Source organism: Gymnoscopelus braueri, assembly GCF_963280865.1.
Source record: "Gymnoscopelus braueri genome assembly, chromosome: 1".
NCBI classification, from domain to species: Eukaryota; Metazoa; Chordata; class Actinopteri; order Myctophiformes; family Myctophidae; genus Gymnoscopelus; species Gymnoscopelus braueri.
The window spans coordinates 33,496,331-33,522,615 of NC_137603.1; the positions used below are offsets into that span (position 1 = coordinate 33,496,331).

The 26,285-nt window shown below is 41.7% G+C and overlaps 1 protein-coding gene across 1 annotated transcript; it reads right to left on the bottom strand.

Moving 5' to 3' along the window:
* Positions 1 to 25,424, bottom strand: tspan18b (tetraspanin 18b). Its single transcript, XM_080436429.1, has 8 exons — positions 25,298 to 25,424; positions 7,112 to 7,195; positions 5,827 to 6,021; positions 5,111 to 5,185; positions 4,371 to 4,469; positions 3,412 to 3,576; positions 1,434 to 1,517; positions 1 to 995 (listed from the first exon to the last, which is right to left on the bottom strand). The coding sequence occupies exons 2-8, from the start codon at positions 7,172 to 7,174 to the stop codon at positions 948 to 950; spliced, it is 729 nt and encodes a 242-aa protein (XP_080292555.1). The 5' UTR covers positions 7,175 to 7,195; positions 25,298 to 25,424; the 3' UTR covers positions 1 to 947.
* Positions 25,425 to 26,285: the final 861 nt, after the last annotated feature.

Consider the following 26,285-nt stretch of genomic DNA (forward strand, 5'->3'; position numbering starts at 1 on the left):
AACAAACAATCCATTACAATGATTATTATCAAAACATAGAGCTTTACCTTTTAAACAGTATTTTTGTTTTAACAAAGAAATATCGCTTGCAGCACCTTAAAGTGAAAATGTATCAATTTACAGGCATCCCATGACATACTTTAGTACTCAAACACTCCATGGTCATAATACTTCACACAGAACCTTGAATGTACAAACCCTCTCCACTATGGTCTAACTCAGTGGTTATTATCCTTACAAGCCTCTAACTCTGAGAGCATACAAATGGAACCAAATGGTTTCCATTTGCACGCTCACAGAGAGAGTTATGGGGATCCTTGAAACAAAAAGGTTTCAGAACCACTGTTCCAAATAGTGTAGATTGGATTTATTGAGCTTCTGAGCACTAAAATCATCTTCAACAGTGCAGACAGAGCAGTAGTGGCCTCAACTAAGACACTTCATTTTGTAGGTTACAAGGTTAGATGCCAGAAAAGTTACAGCTTCACTTCACATCATTCTCTGTCTGTGTCTGTTGTAAGCTGTACCTCAAACTAGGGCTGGGCGATATGGACAATCAAATATCATGATACAGTCTTGTTTGACAAAAAATACCTCAATACCAATATTGTGACGGTAATATAAAATTTCATTTAAAGACAGCTCTGCTATTTTTTACCATTTAAAAAAAATCTTGCTTAAATGATTAAAGCCAGGAAAAGACAACACTTATGCCATATCACAATATTACTAGTCTCATATCACGATAACGATATAATTCATATATTGCCCAGCCCTACTGTAGCTCAGACGGCCAAACCGTGAGGAACAAATTAAAAATCTCACTTCCACAAGACACATGAAAAGTAAACAATACTGCAGAAACACGCGTTTTTTGTTTTGACTTTTCTCCTGTTTCTTTCATGGTCTGTTTCGTCTGATAGCTCATGGCGTCGTGCGCACGGAGGTCACTGGATTCCTCGGAATAAACACATGGCAAAAACCATTGCAAAGAGCTGGGGAGATAATGAGAAAGACAAGAGTTGGACATGGCTAATTTATTCACCACACATTGTGAGCTTGTAGATGTGCTATTTTCAAAAAATTTCAATAAAAAAACGAATCATATTTTTTATACATTTTGGCAAATTTGCGCAAATTAGGGAAGCCACGGTTAATGTGGCTAACATAATTTGTTTTGATCAAATTGTTAAACTGTGATATTATCAATTATAAATGTCAAACATATCAGACAGTCTACATTTCCCATAAGTAAATGCAAGTACCGTATCATTCATTTACTTTCTGGTCATTCTGGTTATTAATTTTTATGGCTGGTGGGGATATGCCATAAGACTTAATGACCAGAGGGGCAGACCCCCCCCGCCCCACACACAATCCAACCCTGATTATCATTATCATAATGAAGTTTAGAAAGATATCTATGAACATACTTCAATAGTCAGCACCATGATGGCCAGAGCTCCAGCCATGTAAATGTAGGTTTCAAAGTAGTCCATCATCGCTGAGTAACACCCCTGCATGGAAATGTGAGTATTAGAAGAAGAAAAACATTCAAATGACAGCACGGTTAACCCATAAGATCGGGAACGCATCTGTGTCACTTTTGATTTCTTTGGCTTTTCCAAAAATAGCAGATACAGTATACGTTCATTGCGCGGCACCGAGTGCCGTGCTATGAGCTTGTAGATCTGCTATTTTTGAAAAATCGTGAATTGTTTTGCAAATCTTTGAATATATATTTTTGAAAGCGAACATTTTTTACTCGAGTCTTTGCTTATGGAGGATTATACAAATGTCTTCTAAATCCTAACAGTTTTAAAAAAAAACTTATGTTGCTAGTGGTTCTTTTTGTCAAAATGTATTTGGCAGCGGATCCCCATCTCAAAATATGTTGTTCCAGGGACCCCCCGAAGCAAAGATCTGAGTTAAAAATGTTTGCTTTAAAAAAATATATATTCAATGATTTGCACACATTTTCACGATTTTTCTAAAATAGCAGATCTACTAGCTCATAGCGTGGCACTCGGTGCCGCGCTATGAGCTTGTATATCTGCTATTTTTTGAATAGCCAAAAAATCGTAAAATGACACAGATGTGTTCTCGGTCTTAATGGGTTAATCACATGAACCCTAGCATCCCTATTATGGGTATGGTTTCAGCTATTGATTATGTTCTACTTCTTAGCAATTACTGTTATCGATTCATTTATTTTTCAATTAATCAAATAATCGAGAAGGTTTTAGTTTTTGGGATTATTTTATTTAAATCTTTTATACACAGGATATCAATTAATCAACACACAAAAAAATGTAATTCCTTTTTTGTAACTGACTAAATCGATTAGTCTGATTCACCACTTAATATTGTAAATCAGCTATTTTCGGTTAAAAGATTTGGTGTAGATTGAAAAAAGGAGGAGACCAAGTACAGATCCCTAGGGTACCTCATTGACCCCGGTCAATGAGGTACTGTATGTAGGGTTGTTAACACTTGAAAACCATAATTGTTTTGTGAGCAATATCAACGCAACCCTCATAACTGGCTTTTACAAACATTCTTGTATTATAGTCGTAAGCATTCTGAATCACTGGTTGGGGTTGACCAGAAAATGTTTGAGAGCCACTAATGCATTGGCATGCGTGAGAGTCTCTGTATTGACTAACGTGGGGACCACCAGGGGTCCAAATGGACCCGTATGGGCCTGTAAATGGGTATGGGTCCATTTGGTTAAATTAGAGCTTGGGGTCCCAGAGATAAAACCAAAAATGGGGGTCTGTGGCCTAATCAGTGGTGGAAAGTAACTAAAAAGTACATTTACTCAAGTACTGTACTTAAGTACAATTTTGAGGTATTTGTACTTTACTTGAGTATTTCCAATTTCCAATACTTTTACTTCTACTCCACTACATCTCAAATTAGGCAAATTTTGTGCTTTTACTCCACCACAATAATTTGAAAACTTTAGTTACTAGTTACTTTGTATATTATTATAAAACATTCATTAACCACTTCAGCCCTATACACATTTTGGCCATTTGAAAATAGCCGATCTACAAGCTCACAATGCGTCGTGATGCGACACATTGTGATCTTGTAGATCTGCTATTTTCAAAAGATTTGTATAGATTTGAAAACTTGAAATGGGACATTTTGCATAATGAGTACTTTTACTTTTGGTACTTTAAGTACATTTTGATGCCAATACTTTTATACTTTTACTCAAGTACAGTTTGAATTCCGGACTTTTACTTGTAACAGAGTACTTCTACATTGCACTATTGATACTTTTACTTAAGTAGAACATTTGTCTGTGACGTCTGTGGCCTAATGCATATCAAACTGGGGGTCCTCAAAATTGAAAAGATATTGAGAATCACTGCTATGTTGAATGTGTTCTTAGTACGTTACCTTGTTGTAGCGGTAGGCCATGCTCCCACCCACACACTGATCCATATCAACATAGTAAGTGAGGGCCCTCTGGCAGCAGGCTTCAGGTACCATCTTACTGGGGTGGATGAGCCTGAAGAAGCTCTCCTCAAAGTCCTCCGGGCTGCTCACGCCACAGCAGTCAAACTGTGTTCAGAAACATGACGGTCAGGAACCAGTGATGGAATATTCACTCAAGTACTGTACTTTGAGGTTTTCTTTTCTTTACTTGAGTATTTCCATATTTCAATAGTTTATACTTCTACTCCACTACCTCTACAGAGGCAAATATTTTATTTTTCACTCCACTACTACTAGTTATTTTGAAGATTTCGAATATTATTACAAAAAATATTTAATGGATGATTTGGCCAAATACTTCGTCTTTCGAAAATACCCGGGGTGTTGTGAGCTTGTAGATCTGCTATTTTAAGAATTATGAAATGGAACATTCAGCTGTCGGGCAGACACCTCTAACTTTTCGTAAATGAATACCCTACTTGATCATACTACAGCGTCACACTAAAGCATCAAAAGTAGCAGATCCACAAGCTCGAAACACGGCGCGAGTACTTCTACCACCACTGGCCAGAACAAAAGAAAACCTCACTTAACGTTTTACCGGGAAAGGTCACATGGTTTTGTTGTTATAAACATTACCATGGTGATAGAGTAAGTAACGTTACCATGGTGATAGAGTAAGTAACGTTACCATGGTGATAGAGTAAGTAGCGTTACCATGGTGATAGAGTAAGTAACGTTACCATGGTGATAGAGTAAGTAACGTTACCATGGTGATAGAGTAAGTAACGTTACCATGATATCATGTACATAAAGCATAACCACCACCACCTAGAATATTGTCCCGACTCCTATGTGGCTTATCGATTGCTGATTGATCCAGAATTCCACGACGATGGTGATAGAGTTAATAAGGTTACCGTGGTCATGACTGCGTTCCACGTGGAGCTGAAGACATCTGTGGTGTTGTGGCCTTGATAGTGACGTTTCAACTCCCTGGTGAAGTATTCTCTGTTCAACTGCATAGACACAGGTACACAGCAGTTATATACTGTAACACAGGTACACCACACAAGTACACAATATCCATACAACACGGGTACACAGCTACACAACGGGTACATAACAGTAACAGAGTGGTTCACTACCTCAGCCTGATGGCCTGAAACTCTAATATCTCCCCCGAGTGATAGAGATATCGCTTTGGCTTAGCGGGTAAGATGTTGGCTTTCCACGCGGGAGACCCGGGTTCAAATTCCGGGTGTTACAATGGTGCCGTGACCCGGATCGAGTTTCCCCGTGGGAGGAGGTCAAAAGGGGGGTGAGTGTAACAGAGTGGTTCACTACCTCAGCCTGATGGCCTGAAAGTCTAATATCTCCCCCAACTGATAGGGTTATTCCTTTGGCTTAGCGGTTAAGATGTTGGCTTTCCACGCGGGAGACCCGGATTCGAATCCCGGGCATTACACACACACACTGACAGACAGACCCTCTTATAGACAGTTAGCCTCTTTCAGAGCCATGTCGTAAAAAGTCACTTCATGTCAATGTTTCCTGTTTGATCAATGTAATGTGCCAATAAATGTATTGGCACATTACATTGATCAAACAGGAAACATTGAAACAGTCAAAGACACTGAAAAAGCAGAAAGTAACTCACCTGCTCCCTGAAGAGGAAAGCCAAAATGGCCGCTGCCAGCTCAGCCAGGAAGATGAAGAGGATGAGCATGAAGAACTGAGATGAGAGAAGGTGTAAATATGGTTTATAACTTTGCATGCATAACTGTAGGTTATAAAGTGAAGATTGTTTATTGTTACATTATATACAAGTGTATGGTCTGGAGCCGTTGGGACTCCCATCACAACATCAGGTCAGTGGAAACTGCCAGCAATGACTAACACCAACAACTGAAAAATATTAGACCACTAAAATAAGGTGATATGAAAACTGGGGTGGAGTATCTTCCTTCTGGGCCTACTGGTAGCATGCATGAAATGTTTGAAGCTGACCGGTCCAGCAGTTTGCAAGATTAAGTCGCTCGCTTGCACGCTCACTCACTCACTCACTCACTCACTCACTCACTCACTCACTCAATCTCCTTTATTATCTCCTGGCCCAGATAATAAAATAAAATAATATTTATTTCATACCAGATATTGAAATCTGGAATGAAATACACCACAAAAAGTCCTATTGTTACCTGCCCTGGCTGCAATTTCATTTCAACTCCTCCAGGGGGCACAGTAGCACCATGTATTTTCAGTATTACAAGACTAACAGTGGCAAATTCCCTTATCTCAGTATGGCACTACAGTAGCAGTATTTTGTTTTGTATATAGCCTACTCTGCAGCGTATATGAATGACATCTACTCACAAAGAGCAGAAGACATTTGTTCTCTCGCACGGCTCCACAGCAGCCGAGGAAGCCCAGCAGAAAGAGCATGGCGCCCATGGCCAGAATCACGTAGACGCCAGTGAACAGCAGAGGGTTGGCAGCCACGATCTCCCTGAAACCCATTGGATCCACCAGCACCCAGACGCCGACGCCCAGCAGAAGCGAGCCACCCAGCTGCAACACAGACAGAGACACAGAGGGAGTTACGTACACCTATACTGTATGTGTTGACAAGAATAACAACATTAGGTTAGGGGTGTTCAATGTGTCAACAGCTCCCTCTCTGTGCTGGAAAGTCTTGGATAGCCGATGTGTAAAGTGATGCATTTTACATAATTCATGTTCTGCAAAATGGCCTTTCAAGTAAACCCTAAGGCAGGGGTATTTTCACTATATTTGACCAAGTTCGACAATTTTGGACAATAATGTCATGCCTAATAGGGACGCCAGGTTGAAAGTGGGTAAAATGGCACAACAATCTTAAGAAATTAATTGAATTAACATTTTCTTCCCCTTTCCAATTGGCCCACCTGGCCACCACACACAGAATATGATTTCTACTCAGTGGTGTAAAGTAATTAAGTACATTCACTCAAGTACAATGTTGAGGTGCTTTTACTTTACAGGGGAATTTCCAATTGTTTATACCTTTACTTCTACTCCACTACATCTCAGAGGCAAATATTGTACTTTTGCTCCACTACAATTATTTGCAAACTTTAGTTACTAGTTACTTTGCCGATATAAATTATTACATTATAAAACATACATTAAACACTTTAGCCCTATTTTAGGGCTAAAGTAATAATAGCCTAGATAATAGATAATAGCCTATCTACAAGCTCATAACGCGTCGCATTGCGACGCGTTATGAGCTTGTAGATCTGCTATTTTCAAATATTTTAGTACTTTTACTTTTGGTCGTTTGGACGTTTGGATACCAATACTTTTGTACTTTTACTCAAGTACATTTTGAATTCCGGACTTTTACTTGTAACAGAGTACTTCTACATTGCAGTATTGATACTTTTACTTAAGTAAAACATTTGAGTACTTTTTCCACCACTGTATTCTACTGTTCAGTCCCGTGTGATGTCTAGTGACCTCAGCATTTCATCAAAGCCAGCAAATGAAACCTCAATCCTATATCTCACCAAAACAAATGGCAAACTATCTCATAATGAATAAAGTTCATGATGGCATTTAAATGGTGTGTGTGTGTACTGTATATGCAGTATGTGTGCGGAGTATGTGGTGAACTCACAAAAATGAAGAAGTTGAATATGAACATGAGGTATTTTATACAGCTGAGACAGTCTGACTCCATGGCTGAGACCTCCCCTTGACCCTGGATAGAAACACACACACACACACACACACACACACACACACACACACACACACACACATACACACATAATTTAAACATGACTGGAGAGGAGACACACAGAGCCAAACGTATAGTACTTGAGTCAAAGTATAGATACTCCCGAGTGCTGGTCAAATATGACTCCACTTCCACTACAAGTGAAAGTTGCTCAGTCAAATGTGTACTTGAGTTAAAGTAATGGACTACTAAAAATACTGTAATCAAAAGTACAAATTCCCAAGTACATTTTCTTTCTAAAAATCTAATGAAATGCATATCAAAATGTCAAAACTAGTGAAAAATTGCAGATCTACAAGATGATAACGCGTCACACCATGACACATTAAGCTTGTAGATCTGTAGATTTTCAATAGTTTGGAAGTACAATATTTTGAAATGTAGTGGAGTGGGCCCAGACAGCTGGCGTAGCGGTTCGGGCACCTAGGCTGCTAATGACAGCGTGTCGCGGGTTCGAATCCCGTTCACGACGACCTTTTTGCTGCGTGTCACTCCCCATCTCTCTCCCCAATTCCTGTCAGTCTACCTGTACTCTATCAAATAAAGGCAGAAAAAGCCAAAACATTAAGTAAATGTACTTAGTGACTGGCCACCACTGCAATTAGTCGGTACAAAAGGAACATGATGGACACAGCTGTCAGGACCTGCGGGCACAAGCTATAGCAAACTGTCAGATCTGGAACCCTTTTGCTTTGTACGCCACTGACAGCCTGTCCCTCTGGTGCCAGTGTGACGGGTGGGAGGACGTGGGAGTGTGAGAAGGAGGAGGACGAAGACGACATGTTCATGTAAGTTGGCCGGCAGCAAAGCGTGTGAAGACGGTCAACTGTGTGCATTTATACAGGCCCTGATGCTGTTTAATCCATTGAGACCGGGAACACATCTGTGTCATTTTAGATTTTTGGCGATAACCATAATTTTTTATACTTTGACTATTCAAAAATAGCAGATCTACAAGCTCATAGCTCGGCACCAAGTGCCGTGCTATGAGCTTGTAGATCTGCTATTTTTGAAAAATCTTGAACATTTGTGCAAACCTTTGAATATATATGTATATATTTTTTAACAACATTTTTAACTCAAATCGTTGCTTCTGGGGGTCCTTGGAACAACATATTTTGATGGGGATCGGCGGCCAAAAACGTTTAAGCACCACTGATATAGCAACAATAGTTTTTCAGAAGAATTAAGACATTTGTTGAGACGTTTGACAGTTACAAATGTTCGCTAAAGATTTGCACAAATTGTCACAATAAAAAAAAATAGCAGATCTACAAGCTCATAGCGCGGCAGGCTCATAGCCGCGCTATGAGCTTGTATATCTGCTATTTTTTAATAGCCAAAGAAATCTAAAATGACAGAGATGCGTTCCCGGATTGAATGGGTTAATGGTTTAGATAAAAGCTGTACCGTACACTGATTTTGATGAGTGGTTCTGAAACCTTTTCATGTCAGGGACCCCCAAATTAATATGTATTTGGCCGCAGACCCCCATCTGTAAATATCTTTTGTGCCAGGGACCCCTATACAATATTTAAAATGTTTAAGAAAATATGCTATTTTCAAATACCCTATGTATATAGGGTTAAAGTGGTTAGACAGATTTTTATGCTATATTAACAAATTTAGCTGGGGACCCCCTGGAACCCCCCAAAGGACCCCTGTGGGGTCCCGAGGCCATACTTTGAGAACCAGTGGTTTACTTACTTACTTACTTATTGGTGGTATTTTACTGGTTTAGATCTAGGTATTGGTGGTATTTAGATCAAGGTATCCGCCACATCCATCACTTGTAAGAGAAGAGCAAGAAATACGGTTTAATTTGGTTCAGTGACAGGCTATTTCAAGCTGTCGTGGGCCTGGTGATGTGTGACTTAATTGCAATTATTCTGTTATCAGTCATCAGATCAACTGGGAGAGGAACCAACCTGATATCGTCTGAGCCATCTGTAAAAGGCACAGACACAATGCTCATCGGCACTGGTAATTAATGCTTATTTGCAATCTCGTCTGTGGGCGCTCAGCTGTGTAAGTTGTGTATTTACTTCCTATTTGACCTGTCTGTGAGAGGCTCTTCTTCTAATGAAGAAAAAGGCTGGGTGCATTTAAATGCAGGCTCTGTGACTGACAGTGCACTCAGGATAATTACAACGTCTTTGAGTGAGATTTGGGTTAATCAAGCAAGACCACCTAAATGTGGTGAAAATGTGTTATAGTCAGATGTGCACAGAACTATAAACACCCTCCTGAGACAGCGGCACATGAATCACGCCACAAGAACATGAGTTATAGCAAACCCGCTCAACATGGTTACAAAAGATCAAAAAAGGCACAATTAAAGCTAATTTGTGACAAGAAACACTAAGCATGAAAGCATATGACAGTGAGAAATGTGAGAGCAAAGAACAACATGAGTAGGGTTGACGCGATCACAAAACCACTGTCTGTTTTGGAGAGAGGACACATTACAAATAGAGATTTGATTGTTATTATTATTCGTTTTTTTGTTGTTTTCTCCCAATTTACATACATTGACATGTCTTCTCTGATACACATGAAGTCACCAGACGTTTCTTTTCACCTGACAGTCAGTGATGAGTTTAGACGGAAGAACGTGACTTGCGTGCGCGTGGAAGAACACACTATACAACCCAGTTCTGTTCACTGCTGAACAACTATTCCACAATCTCTGAATGTTATATAGAATCTGTTAAATCTATTTTAAGATATCTGTACATTTTATTTTTGAATTTCCATTTCTGATAAGCAGCAAGCTATTTAGCCTTCGATTATTTTGATTTATATTACTGCTCCAGACTGTATGACGGAGGCATTTGAAAATTGTGGAAAGCAACAGTTTGGCTCGCGAGACTACTGTGCAGTCCTTTATTCTGTTGACAATAGACTTCATAAATAAAGCTATGCCTTCATAAACATGCAGGCATGCACACGCACGCGCACACACACACACACGCACACACACACACACACACACACACACACACACACACACACACACACACACACACACACACACACACACACACACACTCTCCATTCAGTTTCATGCAGCCAGACAAGAGGAGAGCAGCTCTACTGATCTTCAGTCATCTTCATGCATGTTTCTCCAGGGATGTCTCCTGCAGTACAATAGTAGAATATCCCTGAGGTGTTGGGCTTCATCCACCCATACTGGGATGGACCCTATGTATAGTACTATCAGCATACAAAGATGCAGGTGTGCCATTTGTGTGTGTGTGTGTGTGTGTGTGTGTGCGCGTGCGCGTGCGTGTGCGTGTGCGTGTGCGTGTGCGTGTGTGTGTGTGTGTGTGTGTGTGTGTGTGTGTGTGTGTGTGTGTGTGTGTGTGTGTAGGCACACATGCTCTGAAGATCAAGAGTGGAAAAGTGCTTTGTTATATTGAAGATAGATAGATAGATAGATAGATAGATAGATAGATAGATAGATAGATAGATAGATAGATAGATAGATAGATAGATAGATAGATAGATAGATAGATAGATAGATAGTTCTATCATCAATCGGTTTCATACAAAATGGAGCTTTCTTTTAGCATTCACAACGCAAGGAGCCCACAGCATAGCAAGGAGGACTGCGGTGTCAGCACATTGTATCAGTGCAACAAGATACCAGACTGAAGCCACAAAGCAGCATTCCAGTTAGGTACTGGTAACCTACTGCTGACCGGGGACGCCTGCAGTCCAATAAATCACTGGTTCTCAGAGTGGGGTGAGGGGGTTCCAGGGGGTCCCCAGCATGCAAAACTAGTTAATATAGCATCACAATCAGTTTAACCACTTAAACCCTATTTTATACTTAGGCTATTCAAAAATAGCCCATATACAAGCTTGTAGATCTGATTTTTTTTTCAAATGTCTCTAAAATCTTAAAAAAAGAATTGAAAAATCACACACATCTTCTCTTATGGGGGTTTCTGGCACAAACTCTTTTCAGGCTGGGGTCTGCAGCCAAATGCATATCAATTTGGGGGTCCTTGACATGAAAATGTTTGAGAACCACTGCAATAAATCAGTGTCAGAGGGGCTGGGACTGGTTTCATCCATCAGGACAGAAGCGTGCTCTGCAGTATTGAACAGGGGGGGACAAGGCGGATCCGTGTGGACTTCACGTGATCTTCCAGCTCCTTAGTGAGGAACGTGACCTGGCTTTATCACAAACACATTGAGGGGAGAGCTACGGGATTTGGGGTTGTTCCATGTTATCTTTCAATGCATTTTCTACCTGTCCTGCTTGGTTTCGCGTTTAACCACATGAACCTTATACTGGGCATGTTAGTCAAAAATAGCCGATCTTCCAGCTTGTGAGCTTGTAGATTAGCTATGAGATTTGATGAGATTTGATGTAGATAGAAAAAAGGAAGCGGTCAAATAAAGACCCCTGGGGGACCCTGGTCAACAAAGTGGTTTACGTTGTTAATCTGAATGCAATGTTCCATCGATACCCATAATGGTCAATCTCAAATAAAATGAGGCTTTCTTTTTTTCCGGCACAAAAGGAATGCTTTATGGAAACGGTCAGTCTTCCTGGCATTTTGCTAATTATAAGCCACTATGATTAATTACCTATGGTGTCCAGTGAAAGTTAGTCTTGGGGGTTGTTCTATCATCAGTGGTAAGCCACAAATAGATTTTTCCTTCTCTGTTTTAATAAACAGTATAATGTAAAGACAAAGGAAGCCTACAGCAGAGACATATATTGCCTTTTTTGTTGTTGCAGAGAACCTATACTTTTCTCATTTCTTCTTGCCCTCCCACACTATGTCCAACATGGTGTCTTTCAGTTAAGTGAACAACACTATGAATTTTACTGTGTATACTGAAAATGTTCTGGTTTGAAATGTCTTGATAAAGTGAAAGGAGACAAGAATTCCACCATCATGATGTTGGCTGATGGACTAAAGCCTCAGAATACTGTGTTTAACCTTGGAAACCCCCTTCCTTCTGCTCCCTGCATGCTTCCAATGCTGGAGACAAACCAGCCTGTACCACTGTAGTCAAAACATGAGGGAAATGCTCACTGAATGATACCAGCGAGTGTGTGGTCAGATATACGACACCTCAAATCACAGCTGCAGTGTTTAGGATTCCCAGTCTGGCCTTTCTCTAACAACAGTGGTTCGCAAACTTAAAAAATATATATTCAAGGACCTCCATATCTCTGAGAGTTGTACACTCTCAAGAGTTACAGAAGCCATTATGTCTTCAGCCAAAAAAACTAATGTTGGCTTCATGAAACTGAAGTACAGATCCTTCTCCTTGTGGTTCCTGTTAACCAGTAAATCACTGTGGTGTCGAATGATTTAAGGGTCAATGTGCTTTAGACCAATTCAGAGCATTTGGAGAGAGCTCTGAATATCAAGACCCAGGGGAGTGTTTTCAAAGAACCTTTTGTTTCTCTCTCTCTCGCTCTCTCTCTCTCTCCAATGCCACTCTAGCCTAATACCATAACCTTTAAGGGCCTGCCACCGTGCTTCAGAGAGATAAAGAACCTGGCAGAATCAAATTATCTTGAATTGCTTTTCATATTTTGGGTGGATGGATGTTGTTCTTTTTATAGTAATAAAAATACTGAAAGTAATACAAATTATTGATACGTCAGAAATAAAGTACAGCCAGAAGGGCAATAAACCTCTTACAGTAGATATGATATTTAGCAGCAATGGAGAATGGAGAAGACGCAAGAAGGCAAAAGGCATACATAACACTATATGCATGCCATCAATTTCACTTGTCTATTTAACTTGTCTATGTAGATGTGCAAGTCACTTTTTGAGTAACTGCTAGGAATTCTTACAGTTTTTGGTTTATTCATTATATTTTTTTGTTCTTCCTCATTCAGGGCTCTGATAGCCGTAGGGGAAAATAACTTTCTGAGCCTTGAGCGCCGGGCTTGAGACACCTCCAGTGCTTTCCAGATCACATTGTCACAAACAGTGTCTGTTACTAAGGGGTGCCATTGTCTACCATGTTCTGAATGTTGAAAAAGGCTAGTGTGAACAAATATTTCTGAAGAGGACACAGGCGGAGGCATGTCTGTCAGGTCTGTTTGTTCAGCTTTGGGAATACACAATCACCTCAACAAGTTACTAATCTAACGTATTGATTGCTACATTTTATAAAAGAAAAAAAGAGGATGGACATAATATGACAACAACTCATCATATGTTAGCTCTGTAGCAAGCTGTCCGCCCCTCAGTGGCACAGTGGAATCAATGATGAGGCTCCACACCAGTGATCAATAGCTGATTAACTGTTCTCTATTCGCCAGAGGATTCATCAACATCAGACACCCCTCCTCTTTCCTCCCAGAGGAGATCAGCTTGGTTTATAGGTGAGAAGTTGTTCTGCCATTGCTCACTGGGAGTCGTTAGGCTGAGTAGTTGTGTCTCAAACGAGCAGGATTGACTTTCCTCTGAATCGTGCACGTACGTGCACGATTCAGAGGAAAGTACGTCCTGTTCGCTCTGGAGAACAATATTGAATGATGGCAACGGAACAGCAATTGTCCAATTCAAGTGCTTTTGTGATTCACGGTGTAGCAAGAATGCTATGACACACTACGGTTTCCTGCAACTCAGATACTGAGGTACAGCATTAGCTGAACTAAATAAACTTGATAACTTCAACATATATGTAAAACTTTATGTTCAAAATTGGCATACATGTCATGTCTTTGTGAGTGACCCAGGTTCTCTAGCTCTCCAGTCTGTTCCCTAAATGTAGTTGTATTCAACGCATGTTCAGGAGTAGAGACCACCTTACCAAGTTCAGCTGCGCTGCTTATCTCTCAGCCAATCCACGCTGCAATCACCACAGTATAAATACACCTGCGATTGTATCACCTAACTGTTTGATTTTGCTGCTCGCAAATCTAAATTCCCTCCTCCTCCCCAACCACCTCCTTTCTCACCAATTTTGCTCATCTAACTTCGTTTTTTCTCCATCCTCCAGGAGCCCCAGGGCGGGGCGAAGGCGACAGACCGCTCCTGAGCAGAGCAACTGCGGCGGTCGCCTGGCTCCCGAGACTATACCCCCACCCTGAGTCTCGCCCCGCCTCGGGCTCCCCAGCAATACACATACATTTCATTGTGTTCAATAAATGCTGTTTAACTTGAGCAGAAGGTGTGGTCTCTTACTAGTGAAGAACATGAAGACATAAATACAGTATGTAAGACTTTTACAGAACATGCATAAAGCGTTTTCTGTATTCCAAACAGATAAAGGCAAGGAAGTGTAGATTGTAAGTGATATTTGCCAGTGTAAATAACGGGGCAGTTGAATTCATGTGAGACCCTGAGGCCCAGCTATTGTAGCGATAGTACATTCATTACTCCCACCACTGGGAGGATGAGCGGACTTACTGTACATTTTCATAATTGCAAAAAACAGCTTATCAATAATTGATTTGACCCAGATTTGACAGAGTTGACCATGCCAAAAACCTGCATGCACAATATAATGCTATAGTGGCATGACAAAACAAATGTGTGTGTGTGTGTGTGTGTGTGTGCGTGCGTGCGTGTGTGCGTGCGTGCGTGCGTGCGTGCATGCGTGCGTGCGTGCGTGCATGCGTGTGTGTGTTTAAATCTATAAAATGTACATTATTCACGACATGATTCATAATATTCAATAAGATTAACGATATACTAAGCGCAGAGCTTAACAATTTATCCTCCCTCCCTCAGGACAGAGGTTCAGCTGAATTCACACAATGTAATATAAAGGGCATGCAGGCTACATCGCCCGGCTGTTTCTATAGAAACCAACACATGAAAGGAGGACAAAATCATGATGGATGCTGATGTTGTGATGCTATGCTATCAGGAAACGCCCCAGGCTCTAACGTCGCATCAATAATGAAACATTTCTTATGGTGCACAGTGGATTCACGCCATGCACACTGTGACCTTGACCAGTCGGTTTTCAAATTGGGGGCCGCGACCCCCCTAGGGGCCGCCAAGACGGCCAATTGGAAGGAGAGGGAAAAAAAATGTATACATGTTTTTTTATTTCAATTAAAATTCAATTCACAAGATTATTGTGCCAGTTAAATCACTTTCACCCTGGCGTCCCTAATTTGGTTATGTCATTGTCAAAAATGTTCAAAATCTTTTCGAAAATAGCAGATCTACAAGGTCACAATGCACCGCGTTGCAACATGTTTCAGCTTGTAGATACCGGTAGGCCTTTCTTTTTGTTTTAAGCCATTCCACAATAGGGGGACAGTCAGTGTTGCTATGCTCGTTTGGGAAGTGCTTGCACTGTATTTTAATGACGTGACGCGCACGTCGCTTAACACCTACACTATAGGTCACACAATGGACAATTGATATGCATCTAGGCTAATTCCCATGTTAATCTACCTGGCGTGAGTCGGGAGCCTTTGTAAACTTTGTTGAAGTGTGAATTTAAAGTAGTTTTAAATCTATGCGTGTGCCTGCGCGTGCTCCTGGTCAAATGGGTTCCGGCACGCCGTGCAAGGCCGTCCAGTGAGCATTGCACCCCTGGGGACGTTCAGCTATGCGGTTGTCCAGAACCGCCAATATTCCCATATATGGGCATGCCCATACAGCATATGGGACTGACCGACTTTAAATCCGGCGTGGACCCGAGGGTGTGATGCGGCGAGTGGGAAGTCGGTCGGATCAGCGGATCTCCCAGAAAATGGAGTACGCTGACGTCAATATGACGTCAGCAGACTGACCTGGACTCCATATTTGGGCATGCCTGACACAGAACTCCATATATGGGCATAATAGGGACACAGACAGAAATCTCCATACAGTATGGGCATAAAAGTGACACAGACAGACGGGTATACCGTACTCTGACACTGGTACAACGGGTATCATAGCAACCAACTACTGTCAACTCAGATGGTCTTCTCGTTGAAGGCCAAATGCTTGCTCAGGGGGGAAATGTTGGGTATCTGCTTTATGTGTCAAGTGTCTTGACACAACTTGTTGTTGCTGTGATAAGTTTTCTTGGGTTTAAAATCCTCTTAGCAGACCTTGTATTGAACTATAATTTCCTGTGCTTTTTTTGCAAACTGCTAATAAATTCAATCAATCAATCATTTAACACTAAAACTGAATTGAAAAAAAACTATGCAAACAGGAAAGTAAAATGTAGTGTGCATTTCACAATCTGCCGAGATATGTTATTTGGGACCAATGTGTTGTATGGACAGATGGATAAACAGAGTGACAACAGTCATCCTAAGAGCCTGGCGGCTAGCGACATTAAAAACTGAAATAAACACTAAACATTTTGGAACGACTAACCGGACAGACAGACAGACAGACAGACAGACAGACAGACAGACAGACAGACAGACAGACAGACAGACAGACAGACAGACAGACAGACAGACAGACAGAGTGGCTTTTACCAAAAATACAAAACAAAACAAATGTAATGTAAAAAGCACTCTGCCTCATGAGGAGGATTGCAAAGTCATGGCATCACTGGGGTTTGAGTGGAGCATACAAACAATGAACCACATTAACACTGGCGTCCCTATTTTGCGCATGTCATTATACTGTAGGTGAAAATTATTCAAACTTTTGAAAATGTTTAGAGGATCTACAAGCAGATCTACACACTCACAATGCGTTGTTATTCCTTGTATGACAAAGTATATAGAGCTTAAGTGTTTTTAATATTAGATTGATAAACGCAGTATAATGAGATGAGGCTGGTGATCATCTGAGCAGCCAGCAGCTACAGGTTGCTGACAGCAGATAGCTGAGGATGACAGGCCTGGTAAACATAAGACACATGACTCACTGACCAAATGCTTCCCACATCCCACACACCATGACCCTTTATTCTGCTTTCAATTATCTCCAATGGTGTTTGAGAAGCCAAAGAGGTTTTCTATGCGTAAACGAAGTGACTAATGTTGCACTGTTTTTCTCTCTGTGTCATAACATCAAATATGTGGAGGTGTGCAAGGATCCCACCTCACTTGTGGAAGACTTTTGGTAGAATGACACTGTATTGTTATTATGATAGTTCACATTTGGCCTTAAGATATGTTCTCACCATTTGAATATCATAGAGTCAAGATGATTGTTTTGGGTACAGCTTGATCCTGTGACTCAAGCAGTTCCTCCATTATCTTTGTATGTAGCTGTGCTTTTTCCCGTCTTCTTCTCCACCAAACTAGTGTTTAATGCATTGGTTCTCAAAGTGGGGTCCGGGGACCCCCAGGGGTCCTTGGGGTGGTTCCAGGGGGTCCCCAGCAAAGTGTGTTAATATAGCATCACAATACTTTTAACCACTTTAACCTTTTATACTTTGGCTATTCAAAAATAGCAGATATACAAGCTCATGGCTTGTAGATCTAGACCTGATTCTGAGGAGAGGAAGTTTAAGAGGGGACAGGTCACAGTGTCCCTGTTCTTCAGGTAACTTGCGTGATCACATTTTGCATTTGACAAATTATTAAGACTAGTCCATACCTGTTGAAGTGTACACATCAACTGCGACTACAGAACTTATAGCCGTGGCAAAAAGTCTAATAGAGCTTTAATTTGGGAAAAGTGAAAAATCTGCTTCATCGGTCTGCATATGCCCATGTGGCCATGACCAGATTGATTGATCACATCCGATCAGATCAATATACCAAGCCACTAAGGAGAAAAATGCCTGAGAACGGCCACATAACTGTATGAATGTCCCTGTCTGCCGATTTGTCATTATGTCACTGTAGCATGCTGAGTGCTACTGTGGGTTGTTGCCAACACAATATTGATGAGATCATTTCGTAATTCAAGCTTCTGCACTTTATTGACTACACACACATACATGAACAACAACAACACAGGATTATATCGGAGCTCAATGTTTATATAGGTCAGCCTCTCTGGGTCTGCTGCTTGCTATGCATTTAGATCAAAGTCCTTTCTAACTTTACACCGAGCCGAGGTCCAGTACACTACTAAAGAGGAGAGCACAATTAGACAATTAGAAATACCTGTCAGCCGAGCCCAAATCACACAACTCTACCACCGTCACCCTGGCAACCAACCATGAACCAATAAAAGTAAAACCACGGCATGTCCATCCTTCCGGGCTATGGAGCGGCGACTGTGACTACAGATCCCATAGCCCATGGCAAAATGCTAATAAGCAGCTCAAATTTGTGAAAAGTATAAAATCAGCTTCCTCATTCTCTGCAATGGTCAATGCCCATGTGCAAGTTCAGATTGATTGGTCAAACCACTAAGAGAAAATAATTGACTGAGGACAGACAGTCAGACAGTCAGACAGTCAGACAGTCAGACAGACAGACAGACAGACAGACAGACAGACAGACAGACAGACAGACAGACAGACAGACAGACAGACAGACAGACAGACAGACAGACAGACAGACAGACAGACAGACAGACAAGTAATTTTATAGTAGGATAGGAGAGTATGATAGTAAGGATTTATAGTAGGATAGTAGGATGGTAGGAGTATGTCAGAGTTGCTACTTGACTTGACTCTACTCCAGCCATTCCCATCCTGTAGGCTGGGGCCCTATTAATATAAAAAATAATGTAAAAGAAAATGTTGGTAATGGTATTTTTTCTTTAAAAACTTGAAAACATGAGTTTTCTTTGCGATACACTGATAAATATGAACTTAAAGTATAATACGTTAGTTCCATTGATCCAATCCAAAACACAATCGATTGATTGATTATTAAAATAAACATGCTCTGAAAATGTACACGGCCCACCCATCGGCCCACCCAACACGACAGCCGTTTCAAGGTCTTCAAGTGGGCTCTGATCCAGAAAAACTTTGGGAACCAGACTGCTCTACTCACTTTAATTCGTTTTCCACTGCAGATAGAGCCCCCTCAGCATAGCTGCTGATATCTATTTCACATGTACAGTCCAACAAAAAAGAACGGTTTCTGATAACATTTTAGGCGAGAAATACGCAATGCAGTATTGCAGGTTGCTCAATATTGACTCATTTCACATCTGCAACATCTAGTTGAAAAGTTTGTTAACATTATTCAGGAGCGTTCATGGGGACACAGACAGTGTTCCACCATCACCAACCAGAGTCAAGCTGGCCCTGGGCATTGTGGGCAACTATGAAGCACAACGTTTAGATTCCTCATCCACACCATTTGCCATTTGTTCCAATTATTTAAATTCGCAAATACAACACAAATACTGAACGCTTCATCTTTAGTTTGTGCTTTTCAGGTTGCTGGTCTATTAATACGTTTTTATTTGTTGAATGTCAATGCTAAAGCTTTGTTGTGCTGTAAATGTTGAATATCACTTCTGAATGGGCAACAGTGCTTGTCTTCCTGCAGAAGGCATTTTCTAAAGAATAATTTATGCAACTTCTGGATAATTCAAAGCACTGTCATGTCTGGAGGTGGCAGGCAGCAGCTCAGTCTGTAGGGACTTGACTTGGTTCAAGTCCAGCACAGACCACAGCATGGAGTGTGTGGACTGGAGAGGTGCCAATTCACCTCCTCAGTACTGAGGTGCCGTTGAGCAAGGAACCAAACTAACTGCCCCTGTGTGCAAGTCTATATTTTGAGCCAATGTGTGTGTAATAGCTGAGTGATATTATTATCATTTTTATTATATTTCATATCGTTGTTTTTTTCTTCCTTTTTAGAGCAGGTTGGCAGGTCGAGTTCGGATTGTTTTTATGTGCATGACAAATAGCACCAGTGCATAACTAGAGCACTAAATCACACAAGTCAGCTATGTATTTTCTATTTATTCATTTATGAATGAATTAACCATGCAGTAATAAAAGTAAGTGAAACATATTGTCTTGCTTACTTGGGGCCCCCCAAGGCCACGGGGCCCTTAGTGGCTGCTTAGTTGTCTGTCATGCCCTGCGCAATTCACTTGCGATCTCATCAGAGCTCTATTTATTTATTTATTGTCATTATGCCAATTAATTCCTCCCCACACACATTTGTGTGTTGTCACTGCTGTTGTATCCTACTGACTCACTCACCTGCAAGTGAGGAGCCCCCACCGGGAGGACGTAGAGCCTTCCTACTCCTCCCGACCAACACTCCCTGCTGACAGGTGCCGCCCCAGCTCTTAGGAATGCGTGCAGTGAGTGATGTCACCCTCCCCACCCGAACACGGGTCAATTGGGTTCGTATACACGCTCGACAAAGATGCACCACGGGTGCGCAGGCACTTTACCACTGCGCCGCCCAAGCGCCCTTATCAGAGCACTATGTATTGCACAACTTGGATGGACAAAAATGTACATTACTGATGTCCAGGTGGCAGATTTGAGAAATAAGTAGAAAAAGTGCTCCTCGGAGCACAGGTCTCCGCCAGGTCAGGTAGGTTAGTGTGGGCCAGCAATGTTCTGAATTCCCCAATCAGGATGGAATGCGAAAAATTGGACGGAATTGTCTGAGATAATGTGTACCGATTCGCATGATGACATCATGTGTCTCGCTAGCCAATCACAGCTGGTGACAGACGGACACACACACACACACGGACGGACGGACAGGGGGTAAAATATACTCTCCTCCATGCCTTCAGCCTGGCGGAGACAAAGATGTGCTCCTCGGAGCACAGGTCTCCGCCAGGTCAGGTTGCAGCACGTCCTGCAAAGCTTAGCCTATGGGCGGTGCCGGAGATTAGCTGGTGACAGACGGACACACACACACACACACGGACGGACAGGGGGTAAAACATACTCTCCACCATACCTTCGGCCTGGCGGAGACAATAATAACCGAACAACTGTGCCACACTATATATTACTCACACAGTATGGTATTGTGCTTGTAAAGTGCTGTATAGTAAATACCACTGAACGGAACTGAAACCAATATTCTGGATAAGTCTGTCTTTGCAATGCGGAAACAGAACACCCTATAGCAACCAGGTGCATTTTGGCAGTTGCTGTGTGGATCAGAGTTTATGGGTGGGTGTGGGTTTCTCATCAGAACCTTTTCGTACAGATTATGCAACTCTTTACAGAGCCATTGGACCACTGTTTAGAGGCCTGCAGGACCACACAGGGAGACCCGCTGCTGTAGCAGCCTCATTGTAACAGCCAGCGCCATCTGGTTCCGTTTCTGGAGGATACACTCTGAACATGCATGGAGGGAGGGTGCATGGGGTTGGGGGTGGGGGCTCTTGGTGTGTGTGTGTGAGTGTGTGTGTGTGTGTGTGTGTGTGTGTGTGTGTGTGTGTGTGTGTGTGTGTGTGTGTGTGCGTGTGTGCGTGCGTGCGTGCGTGCGTGCGTGCGTGCGTGCGTGCGTGCGTGCGTGCGTGCGTGCGTGCGTGCGTGCGTGCGTGTGTGTACTTGTATTACTATACATGTGAGGGCCAAAAGTCCCCAACCAGTATAGTAGAATATGAGAAATAGACATTGTGAGGACAATCTTTAGAGTTAGGTTAGGAAAATCTTCAGGTTGGCATTAGGGTTAGGTTTAGGCATTTAGAGGTTAGATTTAGGGGTTGGGTTAGCGTTATGCATGATTTATACTTAGGTGTCTTGCACCTTTAGGGTTATATGTCCCCCAAAAAAAATACATAGATAGATAAAATTGCCATTCTGAAATGGTGATGTCCTCAAAAGTATAGTAATATACAAACGTGTGTGTGGGGGGGGGGGTTAGAAATGGCTGTTTTCTATGGGTGCTTTACTGTAACAAGATCCTGCTCTTAATCATTGGGTCTCAGCTGTAACTCGGTAGTAAAATAACTGAATGCGTTTGGTTGTAGTGCAGTAAAACCACAGCTATCATACCACATGCATGATGACATATCCACAGCCACTGCCCTGAAACAGTTCTAGCTCTCTAACCCCTAATGAACGTTGCACACAGCACCTTCGAGCACCTTATTGAACCCGTCCCTAGCGTCCTTATTCTGGGGATTTTTTTTTTGCAAAAATGGTAGATCTACAAGCTCTCAATATGCGTTTGTGAAAGAAACAGTTTCGATACTGCTGCTACTCTTTGATTCTTGACTATTCCTTTTGTTTTTGTTTGTTGTGCCATTTTACTTTTACTGTTAATATTACGATTATTGCTGCTACAATGTCTGAGGACCCAAAACTAAGTATTGTTATTGTATCTTATGTGCCAGTAGTCCAGTACAAGATCTAACACCATGAAGAAACCTTGAACCTTAAACACAGCAACAGTGTTCTGTCTTTTTTGGGGGTGGGGTGTGGGGTGGGGGAGGTCTTCTGTGCAGGGTGACAGGGTGACCATCTGCTTTTAAATTCAGTTTGACTGAACTTAATCTCATTATGAGTGGAAGTCTTTGAAAAGAGCAGCCGAGCATTAGCATTAGCATCATGTGTCCTCAGTGTGTTTTTGGAAAGCCCTGCATGTCAATAGGCATTGTTCAAGCGTGGTCGTTTAATCAGCAGCTTCAAGGATGGCTCCGTTTATGTTATTAGAACCAGCCTTTTAAAGCAGTAGAGTGCCTTTATCACTCTGTGTCGTAGGATTTCTTCATTAGCTAATCACCGGCAGTCCTAAAAGTGTAAATAAATTGATTATTTAACACTAACGGAAACAAAAGAAGATTCATCCCAGACTTATTTTGTTCAGAAAACCAGTTGTAATCAGGTGTAGTGCTGAGATTCGACCTGCTATAACCACTTAAACCCACCAGGTTTCCCCAGGGAGCTGTACTCACCTCCTGTTTTTCTCTCTACATCAGATTGACTGATTGATTGAATACTGTACCATGAACCGCGGTAACCACGTGTAACGCCCGGGATTCGCCAACATCCTACGCCAAAGGGAATTCCCTATAGCTCGGTGGAGATATTAGACTTTCAGGCCATTAGGCTGAGTTTGTGAGCCACTCTGCTACACTCACCCCCCTTTTGAAGGGAATTATCTTTAGCTTAGTGGAATAGTAAAATGTTGGCTTTCCACGCGGGAGACCCGGGTTTGAATCCACGGAGCACTCACCACTCACTGCTCCATGTGAGTGCACATGCTACACATGCTACAATACACACAGCAGCGTGCTTCCTGACCTGTGGAGATTCTATTGGCACAATGCGGCATGGATGGTCTTTCAACACTCTGTGACCCACTGGTTTTGTCAACACTCTGTGACACACACACACACACACACACACACACACACACACACACACACACACACACACACACACACACACACACACACACACACACACACACACACACACACACACACACACACACACACACACACACACACACACACACACACACACACTGTGATCCACAAATAGATCAAATGAAAGGAGGGGGACAGATGGATCTGTGAATCACATGACCAGACACACATTGGTCACGTGACCAGACAACATTGGCGCACTCACATCTAGACCAGTGGTCTTCAAAGTGGAACCCCCTCAGGGTTCCTTGGGGCGGGGGGGGGGTCCAAATGGGCCCTGGCCCCTTCTGTAACTCTGAGTTATGGTGGTCCTTGAAATTCAAAAGTTTGAGAACCACTGATATAAATAAATAGTGCATGTTCAATCAGATATGTCCTTTAGCATGGTTCGTTATCAGTCTCAGTTCATTCATACAAAGCCATTCAAAGTGCTTTAACCCCTTTGCACAAAAAGACACATGAACAATGTGTCTTTTTGTGAATAGCTCACAACATTTCTCAACGATCAACTACGTATATATAGGCCTACTGTATTTTTCAAATGGTTAAAGGCACAAAGATTGAACTACTGATGTACTGAATGGGAGGAAAGAAAAATAAATCAATGTGACAAGTTAATCAAGTTAATTGAGGAGTAATTTGGGGAGAGGGGAGAAATAGCAAAAATAGATGAATTATGAAAGGGTTCATCTAAACTCTTCAATCTCTAAATTGGATCTATGTAGATCAGGATCTACATTGTAGATAGTAAAACATAATAATGGAACTTTGGAGCAGTGAACTCTATCATTTTCTAGTAGGCTGATGCATGAATTTGTTTCTAATTTAATTAATTAGAATCAAGAATTAAGGCTTAAAACATTCATTGAAACCTTTCTATTTAAATGGTCATTTTCCTTCAGCTGAACTTTATCCATAGCCTATACTCCCCCCCCCCCCCCCCCCCCCGACACACACACACACACACACACGCACGCACGCACGCACGCACGCACGCACGCACACACACACACACACACACACACACACACACACACACACACACACACACACACACACACACACACACACACACACACACACACACAGAGAGAGAGAGAGAGAGAGAGAGAGAGAGAGATAGAGAGAGAGAGTGAGTAACCCCCCATTTCACGGCTCACCTGTCAGTCATATAATTCAGAATGTTTCTCCACTCTCAAACCCAAAATACATGTGTATCTGTTTAGAAAACTGCAGCTTTCTAAATAGCATTCTGGCCAGAATTTCAAATGTTCTACTCCACTACATCTCAAAGGTAAATATTGTACTTTTTACTCCACTACAATTATTTGAAAACTTTAGTTACTAGTTACTTTGTATATTTTGATTATTATTACAAAATATACATTTTGGCATTTGAAAATAGCAGATCTACAAGCTCACATTTGCATCGGGCATTGTGAGCTTGTAGATCTGCTATTTTCAAAAGATGTTGTACATAACCTGTGAAATGGGACATTCTACATATTGGGTACTTTTACTGTTGGTACTTTAAGTACATTTTTATAGCAATACTTTTGTACTTTTACTCAACTCAAAGAATTCCAGACTTTTACTTGTAACAGCGTCTTTCTACATTGCAGCATTGATACTTTTACTTAAGTAAAACATTTGAGTACTTTTTCCACCGCTGCTTAATCGTAAAACGGCAACTCCTGAACAAATGCTTCATATCAGTTAAAAATAAATAGTCTACAGATACGGTAGAAAGAATGCGAACCTGCTGGCATCAGAAGCTCTCAAAAACTACAGAAATTCGTTGATTTCAATAGCACGTGGTAATGCTGTCAGTCAGTTATTGTACAGGCAGATAATAATAATAGATGAAAGAATTGCATCTTACCGCAATAGACGCGTGTCTCCTGAAAAACCTAACAGTGGTTCAGATCGTTCTATTTGTAGTTGAATGTTGTGATATGTGTCCCAATGAGTCTCTGTTTTCGGCACAATCATAAATCCAGATTCACGATTGCACAGATATAGGCTATTCAGTCGCCGTAGGCAGTAGTCTGTGTATGAGCACACACGCGCGTAAAAGCTTCATACTCATCGTGCAAGGGAAGGGTGTCTCTTGCGTGAAGCGCCACCGTCTTTCTACGGAGTATTTAGGCTGTAGTTACGCCCACCACCAGGCACCGGCCATAAAAACAGCAGGTTTTCTGCTGCTGTTGCGCTGTGTTGTGTGAATGTGTGGACCCAATTAGCTAATGCTTCATCCAATCCACTGTTAAAAAAGAGGACAAAGAAAGAAAAACTAGAAAAAGTGCTCCCGGAGCACAGGTCTCCGCCAGGTCAGGTAGGTTATTGTGGGCCAGCAATGTTCGGAATTCGACAATCAGGATGGAATATGAAAAATCAGACGGATCTGTCTTGATCACTTGACTATAGAGATAATGTGTAGGCTACTGATTTGCATGATGTTTGGACAAAATGTGTAGGAGTAATATAAAAAAATGGCCTCCTGGTGGCGCTATAATAGGGCAATGTTAAAAGGGTGGCATTTGCTCCTCCAGGGCCACGCAGTGCAAATGTGTGTGCAAAGTTTCACCGCAATGTGAAGCTGAGTTCATAATTTGCATTTTGTTCAAAACACACACACAGACACACACACACACACACACACACACACACACACACACACACACACACACACACACACACACACACACACACACACACACACACACACACACACACACACACACACACACACACACAATGCAGTGTCAGTGTGAATACCAATTACTAATCCAGTATGTACCAATCCTCTAAGATCCCTGTTGTCACATTACAAAGAGCCAAGACATCAAAATAATTCATCTCTGATTTGA

Excerpts from the sequence above, each read along its gene's own strand:
- tspan18b (XM_080436429.1), bottom strand. The coding sequence starts at position 7,174 with ATGGAGTCAGACTGTCTCAGCTGTATAAAATACCTCATGTTCATATTC. Across the intron at positions 5,186-5,826 it reads ACAAATGTCTTCTGCTCTTT|TTCTTCATGCTCATCCTCTT; the intron begins GTGAGTAGATGT and ends CTCTCATCTCAG. Across the intron at positions 1,518-3,411 it reads TGGCCTACCGCTACAACAAG|GGGTGTTACTCAGCGATGAT; the intron begins GTAACGTACTAA and ends ATTTCCATGCAG.